Source organism: Oratosquilla oratoria, chromosome 28 (assembly GCF_046742065.1).
Source record: "Oratosquilla oratoria isolate Oo_2021 chromosome 28, ASM4674206v1, whole genome shotgun sequence".
NCBI classification, from domain to species: domain Eukaryota; kingdom Metazoa; phylum Arthropoda; class Malacostraca; order Stomatopoda; family Squillidae; genus Oratosquilla; species Oratosquilla oratoria.
Genome location: NC_134804.1, coordinates 50,164,074 through 50,177,347, shown reverse-complemented (window position 1 = coordinate 50,177,347; position 13,274 = coordinate 50,164,074). Strand labels below are relative to the sequence as shown.

Here is a 13,274-nt window from a genome sequence, read left to right as displayed (position 1 = left end):
CTCATGTTCCAGGTCTTCTATGGTGTACAGTGACTAAGTACACGTGTACTCAGTACTAAAGTACACTTGGGAAATTCCTTAGGCACCTCCTCAAGTTTCACCTAACCTGCAACTTCCCCCAAACTTCCGCGTAATGGTGAAGATCATCATCTAGTTTGGAAAACGAATGACTATATTCCCACAAGTCTTCTACCACCTTAAGACTCGTATAGATTGATGCACTTCTCAAGCAGCTCGCACACGGACGCAACCAGTTGCATGAAACCGATCGTACGTATTTTTTTTAATTTTGTTATCATTGTTTAACTTTCTAGTGTATGAGTCGTTTTATATCACATTCGGCGTGATATTGTCTTCAAGGCTAGAAGCAATGAAACTGGTTGTGGCGTCATAAGCAACTGGTTTCAAGCAACTGGTTTCATGCAACTGGTTGCGTCGGTGTGTGAGGTGCCCTACAGGTTAATTTCATCACAAAAGTTCTTCCTCTTTTTCTTTTCTTTTTCTGATAGACTTTCTTTACAAGACTTCACGGCAAAATTACCCTCGGCATATACCAGCACACTTGCACGTTGTTCAATTTTATGTGCATTTGTTCACACCTATTTCAGGATATTTCAGCACATGTTTCAGCTGTACAATAAATTGTTCAGGTTCACCTCACACATGACTTACATTAAGTTTCAGCAAAGTTTCTTTCTCTGTTTGTCACGGTTTGGTGTATTTTGTGTTTTATCACACTTGTTTGCGTTACGATCCCTCTGGGCGTTGTAACAAGTGAGACTGAAATGATCTATTTTCGTTTTCTATTATTATTCGCAATCGCTTCCTTGCATTTCATGATAATTTATTTCGTTCACACACTTTTTCTCTTTATGCGATTTTCACCACTTTGTCCTCCCGCACTCACGGCTTCGTTAGTTTCATTTCCATTTAGCAACTACACTTGTTTGTTAGAGAAGTTTCTTGTAAAGTTTCTTGTAAACATTCTCGCTCACAAAGTATCGCACCAACAAGTGCTCACCAGCGGGATACCGCAAACTCCATCCACACTAGTTTCTTTCAGTTCATAACTTAACAGCGTTCATATAACGTCGTATATTCTTCCCCATCGCTTTGTTTTTTTCTTGTTTTGTTTCTCAGCCTCTTTGGCACAACGGCGCACCATATAGACTTTGTTGTAACAGTTATTCACGCGAGTCTAAGACTTCGGTGGCTTGAATGGGTCTCGATGTCTTAAGTACGTTCTGCTCGATACGATTATCGCTCAACGATGATCGTTCAACGATGATCGTTCATGGCTCAACGATGATCGTTCATGGCTGTTCTTTGCTTCGAGCTGCAAAGTACGAGGCTAATCATATCAACTAAACCGACCGACGCGCTTACCCAAAATATGATACCAGGTAGTAGGTTGCGCGTCCACCGCCACTGGCTGTCGTGATAGGATAATAATCACACTGAGCAAGTCGTACCTTAAGGCTGCGTTTACACCAAGCAAATCGAATCGATTCAATTCGTGAAGAATCAAGAAGATTCATGAATCGTCTTGATTCGCCACACTATTTTCAATGCAACCATTTATTACGCCAAGCAAATCGAGCCAAAACATGCTGATTCGCCTGGCATAAACTGTTACATTGAAACTATTGTGGCGAATCAAGACGATTCATGAATCGTCTTGATTCTTCATGAATCGTCTTGATTCTTCATGAATCGAAGCTATTCCACTCGAGTGTGTGTAAACGCAGCCTAAGACCCAGTCAGCATTATGTCAGCTCCTAAGGTGGGGAGCCTATGCCAAAGCCATCACTTTTCGCGATTTGACTGTTGGGGGAGCAGGTAACAGTTGCTGACGGGAATTAGAGAAAAATGTGGGACTCGAACCCACGACCTAACGAATGCGAGACCAGCACGCTTCCGTTTACGCCACCAGCGGCCCTAAATGGACAATTTTCACAACAAAACCTAGACGATGTACCGCGCAAGTGAAGAGGTGAGCCCCTGAAGAGCCTTGAGACGGATACGGTGTCTCAAGAATCATTAGGTATTCTTTAACAATGCGGAATGGAAGCGTAAGAGATTAACATTACAGTGTGCCCTGAATAGTCTCTTCGTTTTACCGATGCTTTCCCTCGTCACACCCTCCCTCTCTCCTACTCTCTCTTTCTCCCTCTCTTCCTCTCTCTCTCCCTCTCTTCTTGTGGGAGAGACTTCTGGAAGCTCAGTGACGTAATGTCCAACATAGCCTCTTCATGTTACATGACTGTGAGTTTAGATTAACTTTATAATGAACAAAACGTATGAATTGATTCAGGGGAAGAATCAAAGCTAAACGATAATATAAGCACAACTTGTCAATGTTCACCCAGGCTGAAGCACATATATCATATACGTGTGTGTGTGTGCATAGGTGTGTGTGTGTGCGTGTGTACATAGTTGTGTGTGTGTTTACATTATATGAACACTATATGATAGATGTGTGTGTGTTTACATTATATACACAGTATATGATATCATATACGTGTGTGTGTGCGCATAGGTGTGTGTGCGCATGTGCACATAGCTCTGTGTGTGTGTTTACATTATATATACAGTATATGATATATGAATATGAAGAAAATAATGAAACAAGGCAGCAAAACGGAAATAAAACGAAACACTTTTTTGCGTCAGTCAAAATAAAGTTAACTTAATTACGAGACTTGCGATGCTTGTCTAAGCGGTCAGAAGAGAGGGAGCTTAAAGTCTTTGAATCCAAAAATCCCAATGACCTAGGTCACGCGTTGGCACTTTTCGTCACAGATAAGCAAACCAGCAAATAGATAAAATAACACATACGCACACGCGCACACACACACACACATATGCGATCAAATATACCAAATATTCAGACAGTCGCTGTCAATCAGGCCAATACTCTTACTGGCAGATATTAAAAAAAACAGACTGGACATCATCCGGTTCGGTCAATTCGATTTAGCACCTTTCGGATATCGGGGAACGCTTTTCGGATAATGGGGACCTTGATCGACTTTGGCAGCCCTTCCCACGGCTGCGTCAAATATCAAAGATGTTCTTGGCACCAAGGTCAGCCCTGATGCTGCCACTGGCGTAAGACCCGTGACTTGACCTTTTGATAGTGGCCGTATCGAACTCCTTGAGGGGAAGTGTGGTGATGGCGTTCTTCAAGCCGTTCTTGATCCCGGTCTTGAGCGTCCCGTTCGGCGTCTGATCGGCCTTCCACTCCGACCCCGGGACGCTGACGTAGTGGTTGGGGCGGGAAGGCAGGTAGAGCGGTGACGAAGGGACCCGGCGGCGGCGCCTCCGGACGCAGACGTAGTAAACGGCGAGGGCGCCGACGATGGCGCCAGCGATGAAGCAACAGATGAAGCCTCCGACGGCTGTCTGCACCGACAGGCTTCCGCTGGACTCTGGGTAACCGCTTCCACGCGATTGGAGGGTTGTGGCTGGAAAGGAAGATCCCTCATGAGGTAACAGGAGTTTAATGCGGACAAGAGGTGTCCTCAAAGGTGACTATGTGTGTATGTATACTCAATAACCATAAATACAATGCTTATCTCTTCAAAGCAGTGACTTGATTTATGGATTTTAGTTGTGACCTTATATTTTTATTCAGACAAAGACTTGATAGCCCATTTGGTCCAGAGCTTACATCTGTAGTGTCAATCAAGAAAAAGATAGGGTAGGAATGTGAGAGATAACTTTGAAAGTGATAAAAAGACGTTTTGGAAGGAAGCTAAGAGGAGGTGAATAAAGTAGAGAAGAAAAGGTAAAATGTGCAAATGGAGAGATGATAACGGAAGAGGAGGCGGTAAGGGGAAGATGGGCAGAGTACTTTCAGAAGCTGCTAAATGTAGAGGAGGATGGGAAGTTGTGTTAGCAATGGGAGATGCTAAGAAAATGACAGCAATGGGTGAGGAAAATTAAGAAAAGATGCCGTGCAATTAGTTATTAAAATGATGAAAGCAGGTAAGGTATCTGGGTTGGATGGGTGTCATATGATCTGAAGAAAGGAGGTACAGTGGACTGTCTAGTGAAGTTGTTTAATGTGTGTCTAAGGGAGGGTAGAGTGCCGAAGGACTGGAGGAGTGCCTGTATAGTTCAGCTTTACAAGAGAAAAGGGGACAAATGTGAGTGTAGTAGTTTCAAAGTGATCCGTTTGTTGAGTGTAGTTGGAAAGGCTTATGGGAGGATTTTAATTGAGAGGATTAGGAGAGGAACAGAGGGAGTAATTGATGAGGAACAGTGTGGGTTTAGGAAAGGTACTGGGTTGCTTGGGTCAGATTTTTTGTGGTAAGGCAGATATGTGAGAAAGCTTTAGCAAAAAGTAAAGATAGTTTTTGGTCCTTTATGGACAGGGTGGACAGGAAGGCACTGTGTGGGAGGTACTGCAGATACATGGGACCTGAGGAAAGCTGTTAAGGGCAGTCAGGAGTTCTTACGAGAGTAGTAGGGCCTGTGTTAGAATTAGAAATTGAGCAAGCAAGTGGTTTGAGGTAAAAGTAGGACTGCGTCAGGGATGTGTCATGTCGCCATGGCTATTCAATGTGTACATGGGTGGAGTACTGCAGGAAGTAAATGCGAGGGTAATGGGCATAGGACTGGAGATGGTTAAAGAAAATGGAGAAATTGAAACATAAATAACCTCTCCCAGTTCCTTCCCCGTCGGCCTATATGTACTCAGTGTTTGCCATATGTCTGTACTTGAAAAAGCTGTAACAAGCGAAACGTCGTACCAATAAAGGTTTCGATCTCACACGGTGTTGATTTTCACAAAATGGAGAAAAGTGGGTTTTTCTTAGGATCTATTAAACTAATCATAAGGGTGATGGCCGAGTTTGAAAAGTCGCCTAATTTTGCACCTATATAATAGTAAAAAAGAACAGGAACACTAAAAATGTGTGTGATAACAAAAAATATCAACTCAAGGGTTAGACTGTCAAAGAAACTAACTTGATGTACAAAAGAGAGTTGACGTTGGCATCAGCTATGAAAAAGGTTAAAGGCAATACGGAATGTCTACAGGTTGAATGTGGCAATGATAAAGTTGGTGGTGATGTTGGCGGTAGTGATGGTAATGACGGTGATGTGACGATGGCAATGACGATGATGATGGTGATGACAGTGATGGCGATGGGGATCGTTGAACCCACAGAGAAGAAGAAAGAAAAAAAAAAAAGGAAACAAGACTTGTGTAAGATTCACTGAAAAAATAAGATGATGGGGGGAGGAACTGATGCCTTACCGTCTAAGGGAAGGCAGGTCTGCCTTTGTGTGTCCAAGCCTCGGCACGAGCTCGGCTGGTAAGACTCGCAGCGGCGTCTTCGAAGTCTCTCGCCGTCGTCGCTGCAGACGGACCACTCTGCCCACTCACCCCAACCTTCTTGGCCTGTGACCAAAAGAGCACCGCATTAAGTGAGAGAACACAAGGCGGCGAAAGAAAACCAAAGTAAAATGTATAAGAATCCCTGTAGGAGAGAGGCCAAACGCAGTGCTGTTGCAGTCGTTGCTGCTTTTACTCGTATAAGAATCCCATTGTAATCTATAAACCAATCCTTTCTGGTCTACAACCCAAAAAGGCCATCTTTGGTCACATAACGCAAGACGAAAAAAAGAGTAAAGGACGTTTAGGCTGGTCATGCCTTACATAGAGTCCAATATCCTTACTGAAACACTTTTTGATATGATGACTCATACCCCACAACTACATTCACTCATAATGTGAACCCATGATGTGTGTGGAGCAAACGATTCATTATTTCAATTTGTGATGTTTACTAAACCCGATAAGAGTTTCTGCGATATCCGTTGCTCATGTCTTTGACTCCTTCAAGACACTTCCACCGTAGCAAACCTCACCATGGCTATATATGGTCTTCATTCTTTCAAGTCAAATGGATCCTTTATTTCTCTTTTACAACCCATCATGCTGCTTTTCGAAGTTTGTGAAAAATTGTGTTCTGATGGCAGCAAAGAATTCCTCGTGTTCGTTACTCACCTTGGCATGCGGCGCGGTGGCAGGGCTGCTCCGAGGTATAAGGTCCTACGCAGCCAGTTGTCTGGACGTGTTCGTTGTGCGGCGACGTGCACTTGCGGCGCCGCTGCTGCACACCTTCTCCACAGGACACGGTGCACGCGCTCCAGTCACTCCAGCATGACCATGATCCTGAGAAGGAAAAAAAATCCAGTTAAGTTTGCCACATCACCTTACTTTCTTCTCGTCTTGTCCATCGGCAGTGAACAAATGTCCCGCACCCAGACAATTGATCCATCTTAACCTTTCCTAGGCTCCTATGACCTCCCCCTCGTTCCTCCGGATCCTCCTATTTAATCTTATGTGTATCATGACTATGTACTTGATAACGTCGTATCAATAAAGGTTCCATCTTCACATGGTATCCATTTTGATAAACTTGTCAGCAACTGACATTTTCATACATATTCTCTTTTTCCCACGCGAGTGATATGCCACCATCATACGCGGTCCAGAGACTAAGAGGTGCATGTAGCAAGCAGGGCCTGAACTTCAGAGCCTCTTACCTGAGCAGGACTGAGTATTGCATTCCTTCTCCTCCCTGGCGGCGCCAAGGCAGGGACTCCCGACACAGATGCGGCGTCGCTGCTGCCGCCCACTACCACACATCTTGTCACAGACCGACCACTCCGACCAGTTCGTCCAGCCCCCGGCGGCCTCTTCGTTGTCTTCGAAGTAGTGGGCGTTGCTGGAACTGTACCCAGGGCGACTGGAGCAGCGTCCGTCGAGGGTGCAGACACGATCCTCATGGGACACGGTTGCGGGACGTAACTGTTCTTTCTCTCGAACAGCGGCCGAACACATGACCTTGAAGCGCCTCTGGAGAACTTCGGTCTCGCTGCTGTTGACGGTCAGCCACTGGGTCCAGGGCGCGGGCCGTTGCAACTCGGGGCAGTCGCCACCGTTGCAGCTCTCTGTGTCCTCTTCGCATCCGGCGCAGTCCGCGCCTCCATTGCGTCGTACCGGGCTCGAACAGGTTCGCCGGCGCGTGCGGACACCCCCGCCGCATCTTTCCGAACAGCTGGACCATGAACCCCATGTACTCCAGCCGCCGTCTACAGGGGGAGCCGAGTACACTGGAACGAAGAACAGATGTCATCAACTAAGAGCCAGAAAGTGGGGAGGGTGGGTAGGTAAGTCAGAGAGGGTGAGGAGTATGGGGAAGAGGGAGGTGTAGGGGGAGTGGGGGAGGGAGAGGGATAGGGGGTGAGTGGAGAGGGAGTGGGGTGGGAAGGGAGGGGCAGGTGAGGTGGGAATAATTAGGAAAGAGCAGGTTAGGAAAGGTGTTTTGATAGTATTTGCTATCAGAGTGTGCTATTGAAAAAATGTAACCATTGATTAACATTCGCTACACAGGCCTTCCTTTAATGAATAATATCTTCTGGTGATAGTCAGAAAAATGTACGAGGGTGTAAATACTTGGTTGACCTGTAGTCTCAAGGTACTCTTATGGATAGCCTGTTGGGGGTTGGCGATAGCCTCTGCCAAATCCAGACTTGGACTCGGTTTTTGGAATCTTTCCCCAACCTTTCTACGACTTTGGTCTCCGAACTGTTTGTTCCAAAGACATTGCTCCTATAATTGACCCCTTCACCCTACGCGTGTTTCAACGAGGCACAACTCTAACCCACCTGGACAAGGTGGCAGAAAGTGGCAGTAAATTTCCGTCCTCTCCTGGCCGACGCAGAGACGGCCTCCATGTTTGGGTTCCGGGTTGGTGCACGTGCGGCGTCTGCTCTTGACTGCAATCCCGCACGTGGCGGAGCACTGCGACCACGAAGACCAAGCCGTCCAGTCCCCGTGAACGGTGCAGTTGGTAACCTGGCAGGGAGGTCACGGAAATTGGTTAACAATAATCTACGATAGAGTCTGAGCCCTTCGTTCACAAGGAGCTAAGATAAAAGGGGAATAAATGGGTGTGGGGAGGTACAGTCCCCGTGAACGGCGCAGTTGGTAACCTGGCAGGGAGGTTCACGGAAATGGTTAACAATAATCTACGATAGACTCTGAGCCCTTCGTTCACAAGGAGCTAAGATAAAAGGGGAATAAAAGGACGTGGGGAGGTAGGTGGGGAAGTGCATGCTATGGCTGATTACCTTCCTTACAACGAGGAAGAAACCTTCTGGTATATAGCTTCCTAACAAACACCAACCAAAGAGTCTTTTGAGTCTAACCAGATTGGAAACATAAGATAGAATTAACAGAATGTGCCTAAAAAAAGAGAAGCACTAGGAATCTCAATCAATTTCAGAGAATAAAAAACTTCAACTCACTGGACCAAAGAAAATATTTTCAGTGATTAAAAGACTAAATCTCTCCGTACCAAGGGAAAAGAATTTCTAAGTCTTCAAAAGTAATATACAAGCCTTAGTTTTTTGCATAGTTTAATATACCTACTTAAAAGATTAAGAAATACTATATTGGTGATAGAGATACAAACAATATTGCATTTATCATAGTGATTATTTTGTGTGCCTATAACATTTCTGTTTTAAACAGGAATGTCTCACTCTCTTACTGGACAGATCCTAAGGGCGGTACTCAGTTCGTTCACTCTCTTTTAGATCCTCTAGATCATTCTCTCACTGGACAGGCCCTAATGCTGTACTCAGTTCGTTCACTCTCTTTTAGATCCTCCAGTGACTTACTTCTAGATCATTCTCTCACTGGACAGGCCCTAAGGGCTATACTCAGTCCGTTCACTCTCTTTTAGATCCTCCAGTGACTTACTTCTAGATCATTCTCTCACTGCACAGACCCTAAGGGATATACTCAGTTCGTTCACTCTCTTTTAGATCCTCCAGTGACTTCTTACCTCTAGACCATTCTTTCACTGGACAGACCCTAAGGGCTATACTCAGTTTGTTCACTCTCTTTTAGATCCTCCAGTGACTTACTTCTAGATCATTCTCTCGCGGGACAGACCCTAAGGGATATACTCAGTTTGTTCACTCTCTTTTAGATCCTCCAGTGACTTACTTCTAGATCATTCTCTCGCGGGACAGACCCTAAGGGATATACTCAGTTCGTTCACTCTCTTTTAGATCCTCCAGTGACTTACTTCTAGATCATTCTCTCGCGGGACAGACCCTAAGGGATATACTCAGTTTGTTCACTCTCTTTTAGATCCTCCAGTGACTTCTAGATTATTCTCTCGCGGGACAGACAATAAGGGCTGTACTCAGTTCGTTCACTCTCTTTTAGATCCTCCAGTAGCTTCTCTTACTTCTAGATCATTCTCTCGCGAGACAGACCCTAAGAGATATACTCACTTCGTTCACTCTTTTAGATCCTCCAGTGATTTCTCTTACCTCTAGATCCGATCCTGAGCACTTCAGACCTCCGTTTGAGGGTCTTGGTGAGTCACAGTGGCGCCGTCGGCAGAGACAATTATCTTCGGAGCCAGATTGGCGACAAGGTTCCCAATCAGACCACGCGCTCCAGTCACCATCAACTGCCACAGGGGGAAAAAAATCGAACATAAGAATAAAGGAGACTGCAAGAGACCATAAGACCTACACTAGACAGTTCCATGTTCATTACCACCTGTCATCCCTATCCATTAGGCTGTCTAATGGTTTCTTAAAACAACCAATAGAAATGAACATAAGAATAAAGGAGACTGCAAGAGACCATAAGACCTACACTAGACAGTTTCATGTCCATTACCACCTGTCATCCCCATCCATAGAATTGTCTAACCATTTCTTAAAAAATGATAGTTTAAACGCTCACTACATGGTAACTAAAGTCTATTCCATTCGTTGACCACCCTAGTAGTAAACCAATTCTTGCCTATTTCCTTCTTAAATCTAAATTTGTCTGATTTGAATCCATTACTGTGAGTCCTGCCCTGTTGTCTTAATACAGTGACCTTGTTTGTGTCACCCTTGTTAAAGTCTTTGATCCACTTGAACACCTCTATTAGATCACCCCGCACTCTGCGTGGTGATTTATGCAAGAGTTTAGAGTGGATTAGTGGGGGAGGGGGGAGTTCTACAATTGAGTGTAGTTGGGGTTGAGATTCTAGTTAATCAATGTGTGTGTGTGATGGGGGGATTCTACAAATATCTTGACCAAATTAAGTCATCATCAGGATACATAGCATAACAAATGAGTTGGCAAATAGCGATAAGTGCCAATTGAAGAAGGAACTGGGAAAGGATGCACACAGGACATCGCTAGCGAGGGTTCCAAGTGAAGAAGGAACTGGGAAAGGACGCACACAGGACATCGCTAGCGAGAGTGCCAAGCGAGGAAAGAACTGGGGATGGACGCTCACCTGGATCTGTAGTCTTGGGACAATCGATGACCTCCTGTATCCAAGACTCGTCGAGGGGGTTCCTGTGAGGAGCTGTCGTGCACTCCAGGCGGGTCGTGTCCCAACCACAGTAAGGGTCCATGGCTCCAAGGCACGCCGCCTTGGAGCGGAACCTGGAGCATCGTTGCGACGGAATCCGCAGAACGCCTTCGTCCGTCCCCACGTAGAGCGAGTTCTGTGGGGAGTGAGGATGATGAGTGGGATATAGCTTGGCCTCGGGTTAGTTAACTTCTTGATACCTATATGCAATACGGTCGCAGATAGGCTGGACACGCATTGCGATTTTGGTGAGGTACGTTCACTCGTGACTGTGTACGCATAGATGAATAGGTAAATTAATACGGAAATAAATGGGTAATCGGGTTAATAAATAGATAAATGATTAAATGGACAAATGGTTAAATAATTAGTTGATTAATTGACCAAATTATATGAAATGAAATAAGATAAATCAGATGAAATGATAAGGGAAGAAATTACCGTGTCCTTTAGGAACTTGAAGGAATTGATGGTGTTCGAGGAGTTCGCGGGGAAAGGGTTGAGCACTTCGAGTAAGCAGGTCTGCTGTGTGCGCGGCAGCACGCTCAGCTTGCGTATAGTGTTGTCCCTGGCAGCCACGAACATCACGTGGACGTGTTCGTACAAACGAGTGGCCACCACGTCCACTGCGATGTGCGTCAGCCTGAAACATAAGAGCATAAGAATGAGACTGCAAGAGACCATGAGGCCTACACTAGGCAGTTCCATGTCCATGACCACCTGTCATCCCCATCCATTAAGTTGTCTAACCGTTTCTTAAAACACCAGTGGCTACTAATAATATCAGGTTCTTTAAGACATTATATCGCTGAATCTTTTCAGCATCTGTACGTGCATTTCAGCCTCGTGGTCTCATCACCTACGTTCAACATCTTTAACCACTTCAGTACGAGTCAAATTCTCGCTCGCAGTATCGGCTGCCATATGTACGATTCATCACACTACTCGAATCATAAAATAGTCACTGCTGTATTACTCGTTCTTTTACTCAGAGTGACAGTAAAAACAGGAAATGTGATCAAACTAGTTTACAGAATCCGGTGGTAACTCGTGTACAACTACAAATATATAATCAAGAAGACGCCACCGGAATCCTAGTATACTCGTGCTTCATGATGCCTACGTAGTACCGAATTGATTAATCTGTACTTACGTTTCGAACTCGCGCTGGTAAACAGGAGAGGGTGTTTCCGGTACCACAGGTCCTTCCATGAGTTGGTACTTGTCGGACATGGCTGGGTTATCCATACCCGTTTCCTGACACTTGAAGTGACGGTTGTCCAGCGTCACTGGTGACCAGGACGAAGACGTGGAGGACGCTTGGTGGATGAAGGGACCATCAAAGGTGCTGTTTACAGCCGTCATGTTGAAGACACACACGGCCGACCCTGGGATCCCGTTTCTGCACGGAAAATAATCATTTCATTACAAAGAAGGAACCTTGGCACCTCCTGGATAAGAGGGAGGTGAAGAGGGTGGAGAGGAGTGGAGTGTGATAGGGATGGAATGGGTGAGAGTGGTTTTTATGTCTGTTTTTGGCTACCTCCCTTGCAGTGGCGGCGCCCCATTTGCCCCCCATTAGCCCCCCCAACTGAAATGAGCAAATTGAAAATTTAAAACACTCGTTGAAATAATTGTATTAAGTGGAATTTTTAATTGCCAGGGCTAAAGGTTTGTCAGCCATCAGTGCTAGCCCAACCACTAGTCCCCTCCCCTTCTGAAACGAGGATAATATATGTGTATCATCATATTACTATTAGCCACCCAAAAAATTTGCTCAGCCATCTGAAACGAGGATAATATATGTGTATCATCATATTACTATTAGCCACCCAAAAAATTTGCTCAGCCCCCCCTTAGCCTCCCCAACTAAAAATTCCTGGCGCCGCCGCTGCTCCCTTATAAGGGAAAAAAAGCCTTTGGTATATGTATGTACAAAGAAGAAACACAAAAAGGGCAAACAAATATACATGGAAATAAATACGCTGGGGGAAATCTAGATTTAAGAAGGAAATAGGCAAGAACTGGTTTACCAATAGAGGGGTCAAGGAATGGAATAGACTTGGTAACCATGTAGTGAACGTATTGGTTGTATTAAGGTAAGATTAGATAACTTTATGGATAGGGATGATTGGTGGTAATGGACATGGAACTGCATAGTGTAGGCCTTATGGTCTCTTGCAGTCTTTTCCATTCTTATGTTCTTGTGTTCTTATAGAAGCATAGAAAGAAACAAGAGTCACATCGAATTTGTTGACAGGGTAGTGTAAGCTGTCGCCATTTTTTTTTCTATCCATCCCATTTTTGTTAAGTTATTATGTGACAAGTTATCTTTGCTTCTAAAGGGTTACTATGTAGACGAAGAAATATATATATGATTAAAGACAAAACATCACCAAAGTGCCTCGGAGATCAATAGATAGATCATCGGCAATCAGAATGAGATGAAATGTATAATCTAATGCAAAGGTGATTACTAATAATAATATTTTCATTAATATTATTGCTGTGGATGTGCTGTGTCTTGCGACACTGCCTCTGACACCAGGGCAGTGGACAGGATGCAGGGATGACCCGTCATCCAGGAGGTGCCAAGATAAGAGGGAGGGAAGAGCGTAGAAGGGAGTGGAGTAGGTAGGGGATGGAATGGGTGGGAGTGGATTTTATGCCTGTTTTTTGGCAATCTCCCTTGTTAGGAGGAGGGAGCCTATGTATTACTGTTGTTATTATTATTGTTATTATTATTGTTATTATTATTATTATTATTATTATATTATTATTATTATTATTACCACCATTGCTATTATCAAACACAGAGCTGGGCGCGTTCCTCGCTGCGTTCCGCTTAGTTTGGTCGTG

The 13,274-nt window shown here is 44.7% G+C and overlaps 1 protein-coding gene across 5 annotated transcripts in view; it reads right to left on the bottom strand.

Annotated features, from left to right (window-relative positions):
* Window positions 1-958: 958 nt before the first annotated feature.
* The window catches only part of LOC143040416 (semaphorin 5c-like), a 168,746-nt gene continuing 156,430 nt past the window's right edge, over window positions 959-13,274 (bottom strand). For all 5 annotated transcript variants that reach the window (XM_076211475.1, XM_076211478.1, XM_076211474.1 and 2 more), the window contains 9 exons: window positions 11,569-11,817; window positions 10,857-11,058; window positions 10,338-10,551; window positions 9,367-9,509; window positions 7,687-7,876; window positions 6,562-7,131; window positions 6,020-6,187; window positions 5,267-5,410; window positions 959-3,467 (listed from right to left, as the gene is read on the bottom strand). In XM_076211475.1, coding sequence (XP_076067590.1) covers window positions 3,058-3,467; window positions 5,267-5,410; window positions 6,020-6,187; window positions 6,562-7,131; window positions 7,687-7,876; window positions 9,367-9,509; window positions 10,338-10,551; window positions 10,857-11,058; window positions 11,569-11,817 — 2,290 coding nt within the window. In that variant the 3' untranslated portion in view covers window positions 959-3,057. The remainder of the gene's footprint in view (window positions 3,468-5,266; window positions 5,411-6,019; window positions 6,188-6,561; window positions 7,132-7,686; window positions 7,877-9,366; window positions 9,510-10,337; window positions 10,552-10,856; window positions 11,059-11,568; window positions 11,818-13,274) is intronic.